This window comes from Hipposideros armiger, unplaced genomic scaffold (genome assembly GCF_001890085.2).
Source record: "Hipposideros armiger isolate ML-2016 unplaced genomic scaffold, ASM189008v1 scaffold_66, whole genome shotgun sequence".
Lineage (NCBI taxonomy): Eukaryota > Metazoa > Chordata > Mammalia > Chiroptera > Hipposideridae > Hipposideros > Hipposideros armiger.
In genome coordinates this window covers 421444-437780 of record NW_017731416.1, presented here as the reverse complement: position 1 = coordinate 437780, position 16337 = coordinate 421444, and the positions used below count along the sequence as shown (strand labels likewise).

General features: G+C 49.3%; 1 protein-coding gene and 1 long non-coding RNA gene across 2 annotated transcripts in view; one reads left to right on the top strand and one right to left on the bottom strand.

The window, feature by feature from the left end:
• LOC109382618 (uncharacterized) overlaps positions 1–11929 on the top strand; it is a 25059-nt gene extending 13130 nt beyond the window's left edge. The window contains exons 5-7 of the long non-coding RNA XR_002123950.1: positions 9567–9696; positions 10042–10129; positions 11144–11929. This is a non-coding gene — a long non-coding RNA (uncharacterized LOC109382618). The remainder of the gene's footprint in view (positions 1–9566; positions 9697–10041; positions 10130–11143) is intronic.
• Positions 6885–16337, bottom strand: LOC109382616 (uncharacterized). The gene is made up of 3 exons (XM_019642236.1): positions 15979–16337; positions 14124–14241; positions 6885–8579 (listed from the first exon to the last, which is right to left on the bottom strand). The coding sequence occupies exons 1-3, from the start codon at positions 16107–16109 to the stop codon at positions 8211–8213; spliced, it is 618 nt and encodes a 205-aa protein (XP_019497781.1). The 5' UTR covers positions 16110–16337; the 3' UTR covers positions 6885–8210.

Here is a 16337-nt window from a genome sequence, read left to right as displayed (position 1 = left end):
AGCCGTGAAGGAGCAGTCGCTGGGAGCCCAGATCCCTGGATCCTGTTTCTAGACGTGAACTATGTCTGAATTTTACAAGCGCGAATTAGTAAGTGATTTCCGTAGCATGAAGGGAAGACAGAGGAGCACAAGCCCAAATCCTGCCGCGAGTCTCTGCATTAGAAGAACGTTGTTTATGGGCTTGAACTGAGGTCAGGCTCAGGCTGCCAGAGTGAGCTGGAAGGAGCTATCGGAGAACATCTCCTTTGAAGTGTGGTGGTCAGAGAGCTGCTGGCGGTGGTAACAAACCTATCTCGTGCCAGCAAAGAGTAAGGCTATTATTTCGAAGGGAGGGGGCCCCCATTTGAAGTTCTGTATTAACATTGCTACACATGATAGAAACCTTTCTATTTCCAGGCAAATTTTATGTTGCAGAAACCAAAGCAAATTGCCTAATGTGGGTTTTGCCCACCCTTCTTAGAGTAGTCATTTAAAATAGCTTTAATTTAATGAAGCAAATTGGCATGCCAAATGACCCCCAGCAGTGGTGGAGATGGTCTGCCACACTGCAGGGACTCTCAGGCCCTGTCCGAATTTTCTAGGCTCTTGGAATTGTGCTGGGCCTGCCCTCTGCCTGGGGAAGGAGAGGGGTGAGGAGATGCAGTTGTGTGTGCGTAGCTCTTGTGTACCAAGCCAAGGGCCAGGAAAGCAAGGGAAAGTGGGACCCCACTCTGCCCGTGCAGCCTTTATCCTAAGGAGTGGGGTGGGATGGAGAAAGAAGTCACGCAATGTGAATCCAAAGTAGAAACTATGAACGGCCATGAGAAAGTCAGAAAAAACCACCAGGCAGAGGGGAAGAGGTGGAGAAACTGCATTTAAGAGGTGCCTCAAAAGATGGGCAGGATTTGAGCCAGAAATGGAGCAGAAGACAGACAGATCAAAGGTGAACACGTGGGAAGCTTTGAGGCATATTGGGGCAAGAGCAAGTCTCCAGTTTGGTTGGGCGACTGTTTGGAGAAAAGGCTGGGGACAGTTGCAGGGTCAGATTGGGGAGGGTGGACAGGGCTGGGCCGCCCTCGTAGCCCAGGTGACAGGAGATGAACATGCCACTGTAAATGGGGGCGGAAGGCTTGGCCCCCTACTGCAGACGTGTCTGCATCAGTGGCTCTCATCATTGGCCCCATAGGGAAATCACCCTGGGAACTTAAAACGGCTGCTTGGACCCCAGGACCAGGGTGCTGGGTTTCACTGGTCGGCGGTATGGCCCCAGGCATCAGGATTTGTGAGAAGCTGTCCGTGATCAGTGATTCTAAGATGCTACCAAGGTTCTAGCTCTGCTAGACTTAGAATTCATAAAAGGGATGGTTGTCAAGGGGGCAGGTAGTGATTCGTTTATTTGAATTCAAAAATGAAGTTGTACTTTTCTGACCAAAAATACGTCTGCTTTGGCTAATGTTGACAATGAGGACTGGCTTCATAGTTAGATCATATAATAATAGTAATAATAATAATAGTAATAATAATAATAGTGATAGTGATAGCAAACACCTATATAGCAGTGTGGACTAGTCCCTATTTTAAACACTTTATATGAATTAACTCATTTAGTCCTCCCAACAGCTCTATTGGTAGGTACTATTATCATTGCTAATGTATAGAGAACATTGGCGTGTAAGAGGTTAATAACTTGCCCAAGGTCACGTGGCTGGTCAGGGGTAGAGCTGATATATGACAGACATTTTCTATAAATTGTATGAACCAAGTCTACACTTCCAATACTCTGACAAAAGCATAATGTAATGTACATATTCACAGTGGGGTGCTCTGGCATTTTTGGCAGCCATATAAACGTAGGATAAAAATCTTTAAATATAACTTCAAGTTTTGGCTCAGTGACTGTGCGGTCTTGGCCCATTCCCACCCTTTCTGAGGTTCAGCCCCTCATCTGTAAAAACAGGGACAACCATCTCTACTCATCAGGCTTGTTGAAAGATCAAATGAGAGAGCCCAAGGAGTGGCCTGGCCTGCAGCCAGCTCTGGGTGAATGGCAGATATTATTACCATGGTTGGCATCTGGAAAACTGTCTTGGCATGTGGTAGGAACTCCTCGAATGGGAGCACCCTTCCCACTTATTAATGGTTCCCAGATTTTATTTCCATGGAAGCCCAGACATCTGGGGGGATGTAGGGGGGGGGAGCATGATTCAACTAGGTTCCGTGCCTCCTTCTGTCTTCCCTTTTCAAACTTCCTCAAAGAAGACCTCACAATGCACCTCCTCCAACATGCCTCCCCCAGTAATAAAGTCTCACGATGACCTTTCTCTTCTTTGATCATCTGAATGGCTCATGCTATGTACTCCATCAATAAGTTAATGAATCAATGAATGGATGCTGGGAATAGGGGAGTGAATGGGGCAGGCATTTCTCCTGCCCTCTCCAAACTTGCAGTCTAGATATCACCAGAGTGTTACAACCTGACAGATGCCACAGTAGTAGAAAAACGGCGGTCAGTGCAAGTCCAGAGAAAGGGCATCAAGGAAGGGAAGGCTTCCTGCAGAATGTGTTGTCCAAACTAAACTTAAATGGACAAGTGGAAGCCAGCTAGCAGGGACAGTGCATTCACAGGCCTGGAGGGGAGAGTGTGCTGGGCCCTGCAAGCAGAAAAGACTTTAGTGACCTTGGCCATAGCGATGAAGGCTTTTCAGTCTTCATCTCCTCCCTTGTGTTGACCCTCCAGATGATGGGTTGCTTCTGGAAGGCACAATCTTCTACATCTTTTGTGTTTACCCTCATATTGGCTCAATTATGCAACACCCACAGCTGACCCTTTAATAAATGCTCACTGGGTGTTGAACTTCTAGAAAAGGATGCCTTGAGGAACTTCTCCAGAGCTCATTTCATACATCCGTGGGCCTGAGCAGCACTGCATGGAACCCATCTAGCCAAAAAAAGGGGTTAACAGAACGCCACCTGTTTGGCCACTGAGACGTGAAGCCCCATGAAGCTGTGCTCTGAAATGTCTTTTCATGCATTGTTCCAAAATCAGAATTATTAGGAGCATTTCACCTGCAAAAGATGTGTGTATGCAGCCAGGGGCCCTGGGGCTGGGGCTGGGGGCCTGTGGGATGGATGAAATGCTCAGCCTGTCTCTCCCATCCAAGACCAAGGAAGGGCACATAGTCAGCAGCAGGGATGGGGAGCACGATTGTCCATCAGCACTCTCGCTCTATCCCTGGCAGGCCGGACCCCGTCGCCAGCACCAGACTCAGCCTTTCTTGCTTCCCCAGAGTCGCCCTGGACACCACAAGCTTTCCGAATCTCCCTCATACCCTTTGGGGCTTCCAGGTCAAGTCTGCAAAATGAACTCCTGCAAATTTCTCAGGGAACAAGCCCTGGTCACTGACAAATCAGAACCAATGGAGATCGGACATGTCCTTTGAGGCATGAAAGCACGCATTTTTCTGGACTCTTTCAGAGCATTCCCAGTTGTGGGATTTTCCTGGAAATCCACAAGTCACTGCTGCTCGTGTATAGAAAGCAATGAAGTTCATTCTTCCAGTTGGCTCCAAGGGGTCGGTGACACCACCGCACAGGCGGACTCACTCCCTGACTGCCGGAGAGGGCCACATTTCTGTCAAACTGATTTATAGTTTTCCAGTTTTAAAAATTCAGAGTTGACTTTCCCTGTGGTCGTGATGAGCAGGTTGGTTGGCAAATAAACCTCAGCAGAAGGAGGAATGTGCCCAGAAGTCAGAAGGGAACTGAAGCAGAACGTGAGAAGCCTGGGCTCCACTGGCCTGGCCTCCAGGCCTTGGGCCAGACTAAGGTCCAGTCTGCAGAGCGAAGTTCCCCGCCATGTGGGGACTGGCCACTTGAGCCATGCCAGAATCTGCCATTTCCTAAGAGCACCTCTTTTTGCTACTGAAAAAAGGCGCAACTGTCCTTCACGAGGCCTTTGATGTGCATGTTTTCCAGGATGTCTTCCCTGCCAAATCTCGTCGTGCCCCACTCACTCCTCTGGCTTTGCTTCACGGGTATGCACCCCATCTCAGAGTATAAGCACCCTGAAGTCAGGTCAAAACCATTCCTCGCCTCCCCTCTCGGGAACTCGAGTGGAAGCATTTCATCAATGGTCAGGACAGCATCCCGGACTAATGACCACACGTGCACCATTACCCTGGGGATGAGATGTGTGACCTCCAATCCAGCCCCATCTTTCTCCACTGTTTGGAACTACTGTTATATAAGGACGCCGTTGCCATAATCTTTTTCAGGAGACACTTTGCATTGAGGTTCTTGTGTTTGGCTGTCATCGACTCCATGGCCTACGCCAGGTAAACAATCCACAAGGACCATGCTTCCTGCCAAGCTGAGTCCTCTGAAGTGAAAACACAGCCAGGCTGTTCCTCCAGGACCGGTAGCTGCCTGCTGTTCACTGGGGAGGGAGGACTTGCATTAGTTATTGTCACCGAGCTGACACTGTGCCAGCCCCCACATCTGGAAACAGTTACCAAGAAAGAAGTGGCATGAAAACCTAGGCCTCATGACCCTGTGCGCGTCCCTTCTGCTGCTTTATTTATTAATTTCCTGGTTTGAAGCAATCACCTCTGAGTCCCCAAAGCTAAAGCTAAAATAAGGCCACAACTGTCACAATCCTCTAAGAAAACAGGCCAAGGTCTTATTTATGGGGTCTTGGATGAACTTTGTATCTAAACAAGCATGTTTTAAAAGCTGCATGTTGTGTTGGACTTCCATCACCAAGCCGAGCCTCTCCAAGCGGTGCCCTGAGCTTCGTGCCCCTCCCAGCCGGGCAGAACTCTGGCACGTCTGTCTCAAGGGCGCCGTAAGACTTGGACACACAGAGGCGTCTGCTGTTTGCCCATCACACAGACACACACACACACACACACACACACACACACTCAGAAACACACATGTGCTGCCCCTCCTTGCCTCCTTTAAACTGTATGTGACGAGAACTGTATGTGTCTGGAAAGGGCATGAGCAGTGTCTGTGTGGCACCAGCACAATGTGCCATGAGTTATTGATGGGATAGAGTGGACAGGGCCCAGGGGACCACTTCAGGGCTTCCTGGGTTTGGAGTTTGGAACGTGTCCACTTCTCAGACTTGGGTCTATTTTTGAGAAGGACCAAAAATCAAAGCCTTAGAATATTTAGTAGATTTCTATACAGAGTGTGGGGGCACTGATCTTGCATAAAACAGTCAAGATGGCATTTTCCTTGGCCATTAAGAATGACTGAACAGAAGAGCAGTTCTTTCAGGCTCTGGTGTCTCGGGAACTGTAAGTGCTAACAAGAACCAGAAGCCCAGACCAGCAGCCTGTCTCTGATGCTAACCCCGTCTCCGGTTTCTGGTTTGATGAGTTGCACTCTACCTTGCTGACTTGGCTTGCCTCTCCACCAGATGATGAATCACCTCTTCTGGGAAGAATCCTGACCCCTGTAGCCCACCTCCCCTCCCCCATCCTTCGTTCCCCCTCATCCCGCCCCCGCCGTGTGGTTGGGTACTTCCCTCTGGAGTTCTTTCTCATAGAGCCATGTATTAGGCACTTATTTCATTGTATATGCGCCTGGCTTCCCCACCAGACTGAGTGTCTCGGAGCCAGAGAATGACTGACTCATCTCTAGAACCACAGCCTACAACCCACTGCCAGGCTTGTGGACTGAGTTCGGTGTTTGTACATTGTCAGCCCAGAACCACTCTCTGGACAAAACTGGTTGTCCATACATTATCAGCAGTTTTTTTCCTTTTTTTAATTAAAGTTTATTGGGGTGACAATGATTAGTAAAGTTACATAGGTTTCAGGTGTATAATTCTGTAATACATCATCTATATATCACCTTGTGTGTTCACCACCCAGAGTCAGTTCTCCTTCCATTACCACATATTCGATCCCTTTTACTCTCATCTAACACCCTTCTCCCAATAGTAGTTTTTTTTAATAACATAGAGCAATAGGACTAACTCAAACTCCACTTCGACTCTCACTTCAGATATGTGCTCATTGATGTAAGCAGATCTTTTCTACGGACCCCAGGGGTTGTTTTCATTCTTTCGTTGTGCTGGGATTTTGTTGTATTAAATGTTAAACTAAAATGACCATGCCATTAGTTTAAAGAATTCTCAGGCACAGATAATTAATATTTGATCAGTTATTAAACAAGAAATAAAAGAAAAGTGGGGTTTTTTGTTGTTGTTTTCATGTGCCTTGCCAAAGTGCTGTCACTTGTGGGGTTGTGCCAGGCACCAAAAAAATTACCATTCACTTTTATTTTACATAATGGTATCCACCTCCCATCCGTGGTTTCTCTTTCCTCGGTTTCTGTTACCCACGGTCAACTGTGGTTTGAAAATATTAAATGGAAAATTCCAGAAATAAACAATTCTTAAGTTTTAAATTGAGCACCGCTCTGAGTAGTGTGATGAAATCTCGTGCTGTCCTGCTTCATCCAGCCTGGGATGTGACTCGCTGCTTCGTCCAGAGTATCCATGCTGTATGCTGCCTGCTCGTTAGCCTCTTAGCCATCTCGGTGATCAGATCAGCTGCCCCGGTGTCGTGGTGCTTGTGTTCAAGTGACCCTTATTTTACTTAATAGTCACCTCAAAGAATAAGAGTGGTGATGCTGGCAATTGGGATGTACCAAAGAGAAGCCATAAAGTGCTTCCTTCATTTGAAAACGGTGAACGTTTTCAACTTAATAAGGCATTTTATCATCTCAGTACCATAAGATATTTTGAGAAAGGGAGAGAGAGAAAGGCCACATTCACATAACTTTTATTATAGTTTATTGTTACAATTGTTCTATTCTATTAACAATTGTTATTGTTGTTAATTATTACTGTGTCTAATTTATAAATTAAAACTCTATCGTAAGTATGTATGTATAGGAGACGTAATATATATAGAATTCAGTACAATCCAGGGTTTCAGGCATCCACTGGGGGTCTTGGAACGTATCCCCCGTGGATAAGGGGGGACCACTGTATTTTTATGGTGCTTTAAGAGAAGCAGTGACTGCTTAATATATATTAGTGCATCTCCAATGTAAAATACATTAGGAAATAAAGTTATCCATCTTGCCAACCAAAGAATCACACAAAAGTAATTGTTAAAGTGCAGAAGGCTGCAAAGAGGGGTCTAGACAATTAAGATGGAATGGTGGGAACTTGCTGGCTCCTGCCTAATTATGTTTACAAATCTCATGTGAACTGAGACCATAAATTAATACCTGGAGCCTAGAAGATACGTGATGGTAAATTGGGATACGGCTGGGGAATGTTCCCTTTGGGCAGTCCCAGGCCACAGGGAGCCCCCATGTCTGGACTGTAGAACCCCTCAGGTGTCTACCCAGAGGCTGGGGAAAAGATAGAGACGTGCTCCCCACAAATTCAAGAAGGCAAGTCCCCTCTTGCCCATGCTAGCTGAGTGGCATTTTCATTTGTCTAACTCAAATTCCAGAGACTTGATCAGAGGAGGGCACTGCGAGAAGATGATTTGGAGGAGGCTGAAGTCAGGGCTGCTCAAATAGCAGTAGCATGTGGCTGGTAACCCCTTCCTGTGCCTCGGAATTCAAGGACGCACAAATAAGCAGCGCCAACAAAGCCAAGCAAGCAGAGGATTCATTGAAAGAAAGGAAACAGCCCACTCTCGAGACGGCGTGAGAGCGGGCAGACCCGAAGAGGAGCAACTGTGCCGAAGAGCAAAGAGACTTGGGGTTCTGTCAGAATGAGGGCGCGAAACATTCAAGTTTTAGGGGTGGCTTCCCAGGCGTTCCCAGGCGGCTCCTCGCTGACGACCCCTTCCTGTCGGAAGGTGGGATTCCCTGGTTCTTGCTCGGCCCATGACAGAACTGCCATGGCGACACATGACAGGGGGTGGAGATTTCTTTTGGCTGCCATGCTGATAATATTGTAACCCATTGTAATGAACCGAAGTTCACCTGAGGGGCCAGATGGTGTCCTGGGTCTGCTGTTGGCCACCGGGATCCAGTTCTGACCCGTCTGGTAGCCATACCTTTTCCTAAGGATGACCTCGTGTCCTCCCTTTGCCTCCCCGCACCCCCTCCTCACGCCCCCTCTCCCAGCAGCCCCATTCTTTCTGCCTGAGGTAACAGATCAGCACACAGTCCCTACACAGCACTCTGTTGGTAGGCTGGGAGTGGCCCCGGCCAGGTTGTTGAGGACTACTAAGTACTTCTAGCTGATCCACTCAAAGGAACCCTGATTTCATGGTGAAAGTGAGTAGTGGTTCCCCGCAGCTCAGTTCCCCTGCCTGTGTGGGGTCAGAGGCGAGTGACCTTGCGCAGGCACGTTCCCCACCAAAGCTGCCGCATTCACCACAGTGGCCGCTGGGGACTCGTGGGGCTTTGCTCAATGAACACCTGTGCAGAGCAGAGCCGGTTCCAGGGCTTTCAAAAAATGTGCAGCTGCACTGCCTGGAGAGGCGCGTAGGGCAGTGGGTGTGCGTAGGGCAGGCGCTGGGGGCTGGGCTGCCTCTGTGCAGCTTCTGACTCTTGCTTTCAAGCTCCGGCACTGCTCTGGCAAGTTCCTTCACCTCGCCAGGCCTTACCTTCCTCATCTGTAAGACAGAAAAGAGAACAATACCCAACGCTGAGGATTATTTTAAGGATGAAATGACTTAAGGCATGGAAAGTACTTAGAATAGTCCCTGCCGTTGGGTAAGCCATATTATCCTTCAGTAGGCTAGTTCTGCGTGTGCTCACGCGTGCACACACCTCTTCTGATTGTTTCCTTGCGTCACTCTCAAGCTCACAGCCTTTCCTAGACACAGCCTCATCTGGGGGAACCTCAGAGGCTAATCCCTGCGTTTGCAGTCTTTAAAAGCAGCAATAAAAGCAACAATCCAAGCCCCTTTCCTGCCTCCTCTCATCAGAGCATTTACTGATGCGACCCGCACACCAGCCGAGCGCTCCTGACTCGTCAGTCAGGAGCTTACAGAAAGGATACCTGAGAGGACTGGGTGGGAGACTAGAAAAGAAAGAGACTAGAGACGAAAGCTGGGGACAGGAGGTCCACCCAATGCTGATGGCAGAGAGTGGCAGCATTTATTGTTTATGCACAGCTTTTATAGCAAAAGTAACTTTTTTTAGGTAGGGGGTTTTGGGAGCAATCTCTCCGAAGTAAGACAAAACATAGCAAACAGAAACTGTTAACAGGATGGCATTCCACTCTGTAGCTTTCAAGGCCTTAGGCTGTTTTCTCCTCAGCGGCCAACCTTTCCACGCTGCTCACCGAGGGCCTGAGAGCCTGTCAGCCTGCCAGCTCTCAGGCTTAACCCCGACTGCAGACCTCCGGCTCTCCACAATTTAGCCCATTCACATCCCAGTGAATTAGCAGGAGTCCCCCTGGATGGAGGATAAGAGCGAGGAAGGAAGTGCTGGGAAGGCCTGGGGAGGGGGTGATGCAGCTAGCTGATGCTCACAGGTATGCCCTCGGGCCCTATTGTCTTGGATGGGCCCAGGGCCTGACTTCTGGGGGGAAGGGAGGGAGTCTGGTGAGCATGATGGAGCCCCCACTTGGGGTTAATTTTGTCCTTTCATTCCAGGGTGAAGGTGCTGGTCTGCAGAAAGCACGTTCCAGATGGTAACACCAGCAGGCAACATCGTGCGGCTCCCATCTCACAAGCTCGCCAGCCTGTGCAAATTGCCCCCTATCCCGTGGATTCAAATGTCCAGGTAATTTGGAGTGAGGCAGGGTGGTGTCAGCGTGGGAGCACTCTCTTAGGCACTTGTAACATGGCTCTTCGAATGGGTGCTGTGGCTCAGATAGTTAGCTTCAGCCTCCCTTCCCTTTCCTGCTCTCTGATGCCAGCACCGCACTGTACCTGAGTTAGCATGGTACATGGGGGGGTGGCGGGGAAGGGGAGCGTGCAGAGAATCGGGAAGTGATGTTGGGAGTGCCCAGCTCCAGAGAAGTTGGCTTCTTTCTGCTGGGACGGAATGCCCAACCAGGGAAGCTGGGGAGGGGAGCCAGGACCAGTGTTCTTTAAGGCCTTTCAGAGACTCTCCCTGACCCTGCAGGCCACGCTCATCAGGCTAAGACGTGTGGTGCAACAGCTGCTAAAGCAGTGCCAGGCTCTGTCTACCCCGGACCAGTCCACAGGGATAAGTATGAACTGCACCAGAAGGGACTTAGGCCAGATCTTTCTAAACACAGCCAGCCAGCCAATTAATGAATCCCTAAATGTTAACCGGGCTCCGTGCTGAGTTATTAAGAGGTTATAAAAGAAGCACAGGTGCAAACTGTGATGATAGACCCAAGGGCTAAAGGTTCAAAGCCTTAGATATTGAAAAGGAGAGCCTAAGGTAGAAGGCCATGGGAGGGAGACCTGCTGAAAAACCAATAGCCCAGAAAGGTTAAGGAATTTGCCTGAGGACACACAGCTTCTAGGTAGCAAAGCTGGTCTTGAAGGGAGAGTATTATACACTAAGTGGAGACAAAGAGGAGCCCAGTGCTCTGCACAGGGAAGCAGAGGTGGGGCTGTGCATGTGTGTGGGAGGGTGGAGAAAGTACATACCCTGCAGGAGCCAGGGATGCTACTGGGACCCGTGGGAAAGCAGGCCGGACGATGGGGAGGAGGAATTCTGTAGAAAACTTAGAGGCCACGTATAATAGGAGGAAGACAATACACCGAAAGTATCTTTTGATGTAGGGATTATGGATGGATCATTTTATCCTCTTATCTAGCATGTTCAATGTTTTCCAAGCTTTGTATAATGTATGCGTAGGTGTTCCTGTTTTAACTAGGGGGAAAAAGATGTTTACTAACACAAAACAGGCAGAGAAGCCTGGATTTTCCCTGATAAACAGTAGAAGCCGCTGGGCGTGTCCTAGGAGAGCAGTTTGGGTAGAAGTGTTTGTGGAAGATAAGACAGGCAGCGCAGGGAAAGATGGATGGCTGGGGGCTGAGGGCTGATGTCAAGGAGACTGGCTGTGGGCAGAGAAGTGAGGCAGTAGGGATGTGGGGTATCATCAGAGGAGGTGGTAAATGGGGCAATAGAAACATGTAGGCGAGATTCGGAAAGGATACTTGTAGGGTCTTGGTGCCTGATGGCACGTGGGGGGGCGGGCACAAAGGGAAGAGAGACCAAACCGGCTGCATTGTTTTTCCAACTTTCCGAGGCGCCATTGACAAGAACAAAGAAGGGAAGATGTGCTGGACAAAGGAGCCCTGGGGATTCCTGGACTTTGGAATATATTGAGGCTGGGTGGTGTCTATTTCTCAGAGGCCTTTGCCCTCCATGCAAGACAACTTGAGGGGAGCAGAGGAGAAGCGTGGGTAAGCTTTGCTTCTCAAGCCAACAAGCATCTGGTAAGTTCCCTGCTGTGAGCATCGCTCCACAAAAGTACCTGAGGTCAGGCAACCTAAGCAACCTCAAAAGCACCTCTGGAGTCTTCCCTTTTAAGATACTCTGTCTGAGCCAAATCAATGGAACTCGCTGGTGAAAAAGCAATTTCCCTGGAAAATGAATTTGGGTTTAAACCAACAAGTAGTAGCATTTGGCAAGCCTTGATGAGGAAAGCCAGTGTTTGGAGAAATTGTGAAAACAGCAAGTCCTTTAGGAAAGTAAACACTGGGGGACTTAATGCCATTTTTGGGATGTGACAGCTGTTCTGTCCCCACCCATGAGTTGGGGACAGAACTGAAGCTGCAGGTTTGTTTTAAGTATTTGCTGTTACAAACCTGTGGATCCCCCAGGCCTCCTCTGCAGGTTTTGAAAGGAGAGAAATGTTGAAGGTGACCCAGGCCAAACACAATTTCTTTTCCCTGTTCAGTGTATGAAGACACTGAATACCCAGCGACTGGGTGGGCAGAGATTTCCAGTATGGTCATTTCATTGGTCCACATTTCAGGCTTATTTCTTTCTTGTCAATGGCTACATTTCTTGAAAAGTTTTACATAATTGAATCCTAGTTGAAACTCTCCTGAGCTTTAGCTATTTAGCTATTTAGCTATTTATATATATATATATATATATATATATATATATATATATATATATAAGCTTTGACTTGAACACAGATTACCTGTGATCTTGTTAAAAAGTAGAGTCTGATTGGGTGCAGGGGTTGGGTTGGGTGGGGTTGCCAATGCTGTTATTTTGCGGACCACATTTTGAGTGGCAAGATTATGGAAATTCCTTGGAAAACCAAATCCAAACCCTAAATGGCACTACAATCACCTCTTAATTTTAGTAAACGAGGATGTTTCTTGCATTGTTTTGTTAGGTGGATAGATAATTGCTATGTGTAAAGTACTGTTCTAAGTGCTGTGTGTTGTATAAAGAATGGAAAATTTCCCCAAAATTTGATTCATATGCCCTTTTAAATGGGCTATCTTACGCCCAAATTGACCTTCCTTTCTCCCTAGCAAGTCTCAGGGAAATTAATTTTAAGAGCTCTCTAATTCACCACATCGTGGCAGGTTAGAAAGGCCAAGTGCCCTCTGGAAATGATTTTGACCGTGTCACCTATCTATACTGGTGGGACTTTAGAGAGGGTGACAAAAGGGAGGCAGGCAGTTGGTCAGGCTGTAAATGCCAGCTCTGCCGCCAACAGACCCAGACCAATTTCTTTCCAGGTTTCCTCTGTGGGGAATTTGTTGGAACTACTAATTCATCTTGATGTTTAAGGCCTGTTGTCAGGCTCAACGGGGTTATTTTCAAAAATTAAACTGTGTTTGGTGATCTTGTGTGAGCCACAGAATGTGAAAGTAGTCATTTTTATAAAGTGCCTGAAAAAGTCTAGTAATCGTTGTTCCAAACAAGCCTCTCTTTCTCTTCAGTTTGTCTAACATGGAAAGAAAAGAAAATCCTTCCCAAATTAACGGTCTTATAGTGAGCTGGTTGGCTCCCGGTTACTTAGGCATGGAGGACCCTGCCCCTTCCCCCAGTCACATAGAGGTCACTTTTCCCATGAAACAAAAACACCCCCCACAGCAGCCGTCTCTGGTGGGAGAACATGTTTACATCCACAGGGTTCTGCATTTCTGTTTTTGGAGAGGGGGCAGTGGTGGGGCATGGAAGTGGAATTTTTTTTCTTTTACATCTAAACAGTAAATGAAGTATTACTGTAATTGCATTTCTGAGCTCATGGAAAAATTCAAGTCACTGAATGTTAGTTTTACAGAGGAGGGAAGTTTTACAGCAAGATTACCTGACCTGGCCCAAAGCCTGTAAATCTTGCTAGAGGGCGAGTTGAGCCAGGAAGGGCCTCCAGGCTCTTGCACACAAGGGGCAGTGTCCCTAAAGCTGGGATGCAGCCAGTGCTCCAGCCCCAGGGGAACTTTAAGCCCTAGTTTGCAAATCTTTAAGCCTTCTCAGTGCCCTCGGCCAAGGGGTCATGCGGTTGAGACTCAGAGGAGTTGAACAACTTGCTCCAGGCTATACATCTTATAAGTAGCAGGTCTGGGATTTGAACTCAGGACATCTGCCTCCAGAGCCTTCACTCAGCAGCTTTGCTATAGCAACGCCATTGCTCAGGCAAGGCCGGCAATCTACCTGAACCCTCGCTGGGGGACCCACAAACCAAAACCATCAAGCAAAGTTGCCAAAGGCCACATCCTCCCCTCTCGGTGCATATCCTTTCCTGAAACTTATCATTTCTTACCCTGCCCTTCTGATCAGACCACCCTGATTTTATAAAGAGGCTATTTTACAGCAGCTCAGACTCGGCTGCCAATCCATGGAAGCTGCTGTGTCCTCAGACCTCAGCCCGGGCCAAGGCGGCCTTCCCAGCCCGATCTTAGTGGACATTCATATTGCCTCACTGAGTAGGATTATTGCCAAAAACACCTTCCTCTTTGCGCCATCACTGGCATCACCACTGATAGGATTTTTTGATGTGGAAATCATCAAAATAGCTCTTCCTATCCTGTTCTCTGGATTTTCTCCTCGAGGCTCCAGAAAAAAAAAAGAAAGATAACACCACAATGAGGAAAAGGATTCATAGATAAAGTGGAGCTAAATCCCAGGATCCCAAATGCAAAACCTCACACAGCAGGAGAGGCAGTCTCCTCTCTCAGCTGCTTTCAGGAAAGGCCTGTAACTCCAGACCAAGTATGTGCTTGACAGTCCTCACCAGCGAGCAGAATGAGCCCCACCTGGACAGAGAGGCAGGCAAAGGAACGTTTTCCCCAAAGTGGCAGAGGTCTCCAGCACTGCGACTGGCCCCCACAGGAAGCCAGGGGAGTCAATGAGGACATTGACTGCCTCTTCTTTCTGGGGAGACAGAGAGGGGGAGAGACAGGGAGGACATCAGGGAAGGACCTGGCTCTCGCCAAGGTCAAAGTCATCCCAGAACATCCCCTAGTCTTCAACGCAGAAGATACAACCTGGGATCAGAATGTTCCAGAAAACTTTCTGTAGCCTTGTGGGCTTTGGTTTCTTGAGTGCCAACCATAGTCTAGGAACCACTAAGTGATAGGGTCCAGCTTGAACTGTCTGCCCCAGCTGGCAGTGGTGGTGGCTCTCTGAAATTCTCCTCTCCTTTGGCCTCTCTGGATCTCCCTGGACCTCGGTCCAGGGTTCCTTCTCTACCTTTCCCTCAGCCTCTCCAGATGGCGTTCCCCAGGACTCTGGCCTGCCATCTCCTCCTCTTCCCCTCGCTCTCCCCCTTCTCCAATACATGCTCCCAAGGAGTTTGTCCACCCCCCCCGCCCCCATTGTGGTGACTCAAATCTGCATCTCCAGCCCTCACACCTCTCATGAACTCTCTACCTTTGGAGGTAGCTTCCTCCTGGACATCTCCAGCTGGAAACGCAGAGGCCGTCAGGTGATGTGAACACACCTGGAACCATGCCTCCTTCCCAACAGGCGGCCCACTGCACACTTCCACCAGTGTGCCTGCGGGACGTGCACCCAGTCTCCCCAGGTAGAGGCTGTCTCTGACTCGCTCCTGTCTCTCACCCTCCATGCCTGTGGGGTTTCCAAATCTAGTCACTGCTACCCCTGAACTCTCCCTGAAACTGCTCCTTCCACCATTCCCCCAAGTCAGGCCCTCAGGGGCTTTCACTGCCTGGGTACCTTGCCCCTCCTCCAACCCGCACACTGCTGTGCCCCACTGCTCTCCTGCTCCTTCTCCGCCTCACTCTCATCACCCCTCTCTCTTCCTCGTGGCGATGACCACCTCCTTTCCATCAGCATCCTAACACCTAGCCTCTCTTGACTTTGTCATCTCCCAGCTTCCACCCTGACTCTCCCCTTCTCAGACAAACTCCTTCAAAGAGCTGTCTACACTTGCAGCCTCTCCATCACACCACTGTAAGCTGGCTTCAGCCCACCTGCTCTCCACAGCCAAGTCCCCAGGGCCTCTGTCTGAGACACAGCGGATGCTCGCTCTTTGGATGCGTCTTGTGAGCAGCGTTACTGCTCGCAGCTCCCTCCTTCTGGGGCCCACACGCCCCCATTTGCTCCTGTTCTCCTGTCAGCACTCCTTCACCTCCTTGGTGGCTGCGCTCTGCCATGCCTTCTCTCCATCATCTGTCATCGCCCACCTCCTGCTCCACGTGCCCTCCCCAGAGAATTCATCCACTTCCACGGCTCTGGCTTTGTGTGGGCCGAGGACGACTCCACATCTGGATCTCCACCCCAGATCTCTCGCTCGAGCTCCAGATCCTTATTTCCAGCTGCCCATGGTGCATTCCACCTGGATGAGTCACAAGCACCTCCAGCTCAGTGTCTTCAAAACCACTTACCCTCGCCTGGCAAATCGGCGCCCACGTCCTTAGACCTAATTCCAAAAATGGTACCACCGTCTACCAAGATGCCCATGCCAAGGACACTTAAGTCGTCCTGGACTCCTCTCCCACACACCCGAGGTACAGCCTCCAAGTTCTGCCGAGTCCTGTTACCCCTGGACACCCCTCTGGTTTGCTGCCTCTCTTCATGCCCACCTCCACTACCACGGTCTCCTCCTGCTCACCTGATTGTCCTGTTTCCCGTCTTGCCTTATTTTACCTGATTCTCTTATAGCCTGTTTCCGACCTGATGGTGTCGCTTGCCTTCTTCTCCATCACCTGCAGGACTGAGCTTGGGTCTGGGCCCTGTGACATGCCTTCCCTCCTCCACCCGTGACTCCACCTCCCCATGCGTCAGTCAGCTGTCCAACTTGCGTTCCCTGAATGCACACCTCGCTTTGCCTGGCTGTCTCCTTACCCTTCAGGCCTACGAGCAGGCATCACCCCTGTCAGGGCCTGATGCCTCAGCCTCTCCATGGCACACTGTTGGGTGGCCTGCCCATCACCGCACTGTGAGCTTTTTCAGAAGGAGCCTGGATCCCATCTGCTCATCCATCTTTGTCTCCCCTGGGCCTGCAG

Bases quoted from the DNA above. Each gene is read 5' to 3' on its own strand.
- LOC109382616 (XM_019642236.1), bottom strand. From the start codon at position 16,109: ATGGGGAGGTGGAGTCACGGGTGGAGGAGGGAAGGCATGTCACAGGGC. The intron at 14,242-15,978 runs GTAAAATAAGGC...CTGTCTCCCCAG, and splicing joins ACAGGCTATAAGAGAATCAG to AAAGAAGAGGCAGTCAATGT. The intron at 8,580-14,123 runs GTGGGGCTCATT...TCTGTCTTACAG, and splicing joins TTGCCTGCCTCTCTGTCCAG to ATGAGGAAGGTAAGGCCTGG.